The following is a 2,328-nucleotide window of genomic DNA, read 5'->3' as shown; positions in this document are numbered from 1 at the left end:
GTCCCGGGGGGACAAGGACCCTGGGTTGCCCCCACCCCGCTGAGGGGGAGTTCCCCCTAACCTCCTAGCCCCTGGGGCTTGTATATAGATTATAAATACATAAGGGGGAAAGGGGTGGGTGGGGAGGGCCTGTGGGGCTGGGGCCTCGCTTCCCCTTCTCCCCCTTCCCCTGCTCCCCTATCCCTGGGGCCTTTTGTTAAAAAAGAATAATAAAAGGATTAAAAAATAATAATAATAATAACAGTCAGTAAAATCAGAACAAGGGTAGGATAGAGTTGGAGGCTGACTGAGAAGAGCATGAGGGAATTCTCTGGAGTGCTGGAATGCTCAATATGGAAATTCAGGTTACAGAGATGCATGCAGTTGTCAAAATTCACCAAATAATCTACTTAAGATTTGTATAAAATTATATATGATTTATTTTTTCTTAACAATGAAGAAATTCTTAGCCAAATATTGATAACTTTAGTAACTACATATCATTTGGAGTGAAGTACAGTGATATATGCAACTTATTTTGAAATACATTAAAACAGAAGGACTGACAGACATTTGTAGATACAGTGGTAGATAATTTGTAATAAAGCAAATACAAACTTAAACCAAGGGCTCATGTAGATAATTTTGGAAATGATAGCAATATATGTACAAATATGCTTGACATAATTGATGTATGGAATGTGATAAGAGCTGTTAGAATCCCCAATAAAATGATTTTTTTTTAAATTAACTGTTGTAGAATCTATTTGTAAGAGGGGGTACCCAAAAAAACCCTAGAATTGCGCTGAACAGAGTAGAGCTTTTGTAGTACGCATTTCCCGCTAGGTAAGCATTGAGCAACTCGCTCTGAGTTAGTGCACCCAGTGGCATTGTTTGGGAAAGTTCCCTCTGGTCACAGTGAATTTTTTTCATAAAAGCAGTTTTGCATGAACCACATTTTTTGTGATGGCTGATTTAAGAGAATAGCGTGCGGCTGTGAAATTTTGTTTCCTGCTTGGGAAAAGTGCCGCAGAAGCTGTTGTGATACCGAACACAGCTTCCAAGGACAGCGCTATGGGAAAAACTCAAGTGTACGAATAGTTTTCTCGTTCATGTGACAACTTCCCAGACGGACAAAAATGTCGACTCATAGTGCATTGGAGTTCATCCCCCAGGTCAGACTGTTAATCAAGCTTTCTATTTAGAGGTTCTGAAAAGCTAAGGCAACACTGTGTGACCAAAAAAGGCCTGATTTGTGGCAGATGGGGGACTAGATTTGCCACAACAATGCACCCACTCGCACAACCATCTCACTGTGTCACTTTGGGGGGAAAACAACAGCATGCCTCTCTTGTCCCAAGCACCTTACCCACCTGACCCCACTCCAAGAAACTTCTTTGTGTTTCTGCGAATGAAGAGGGGCATGAAAGGACAGAAATTTGACGAAGCAATAGAGGTGAACAGAAAAACTAGGCAGATGCTGTCAGCCATCCAAGATGAGTTTAAAAAATATCTCTAAGAATAGAATTGTGGATTTGACAAGTGTATTAAGTGTAATGGAGAATACTCTGAAGGTGATAAAGTTGTTTTGTAAAAAAATTTAAAAACATAGCTTTGAAAAAAATCTTTTTTTTAAGGGGGTCCTCCCTCATATTTGGGTTCACTGTATAATATTTTTAGTTTCTCTGCAGGTCTGAAAATTTCTGTTATAAAATGTTTGGGAAAAGTAGGATGATTATCAAAATTCAAAAACATTTTCTAAAAAAGTATAAATATTTTCATAAATATTTTCATAAATATTATCAATTTTCCTTTTGTTGATCAATATTTAACTGTCTAATCTGCCAAAAATGACTATCTCCTAAAGAAAGAGAATTAAAGGATGATGCATTTAAAAATTTTTAAATACATACCCGAATTTCTTGAAGGTTGTGAAAATTATTTCCTACTCTGACAGAGATCTTGCTTGGTGTATAGCTTTCATCAGATTTGTAGTCTGCATAAATGCATAACGTCTTCACTGTTGTTTTTCTTCTAAAAGCAATACATTAAAAAGAACACATCATTTAGCATAAGAAAAACTATTTCTAAAAGATCATACCTTCTGATTTTAAACTAATAATACTAAATCATTTTTTAAACTGAATTTAGTATTATTTCCTTTCAGCAATGATGAAAATGAAAAACACATAGCTCTATAGGCACATAGCTCTATTTCCCCATCCTCATATAAATATATCTGCATATGTACATGTCTTTATCTAGACCTCTATAAGTGCCCTTTTCCTCCCAGCTCTTTCCTCTATTTCCCTTGATTCTCCTCCTGTCCCACTATCATGCTCAGTCCCC

The 2,328-nt window shown here is 37.1% G+C and overlaps 1 protein-coding gene across 3 annotated transcripts in view; it reads right to left on the bottom strand.

Moving 5' to 3' along the window:
• Window positions 1–2,328, bottom strand: part of ANAPC10 (anaphase promoting complex subunit 10) — a 76,574-nt gene that overhangs the window by 35,053 nt on the left and 39,193 nt on the right. For all 3 annotated transcript variants that reach the window (XM_004708697.3, XM_045295820.1, XM_045295821.1), the window contains exon 4: window positions 1,893–2,013. In XM_004708697.3, the coding sequence (XP_004708754.1) occupies window positions 1,893–2,013 (121 nt within the window). The remainder of the gene's footprint in view (window positions 1–1,892; window positions 2,014–2,328) is intronic.

This window comes from Echinops telfairi, unplaced genomic scaffold (assembly GCF_000313985.2).
Source record: "Echinops telfairi isolate 266 unplaced genomic scaffold, ASM31398v2 ScPeMD7_5868;HRSCAF=6743_1, whole genome shotgun sequence".
NCBI lineage: Eukaryota > Metazoa > Chordata > Mammalia > Afrosoricida > Tenrecidae > Echinops > Echinops telfairi.
Note: the sequence above shows the minus strand (reverse complement) of the source record. Positions and strands in the feature narration are given on the sequence as shown.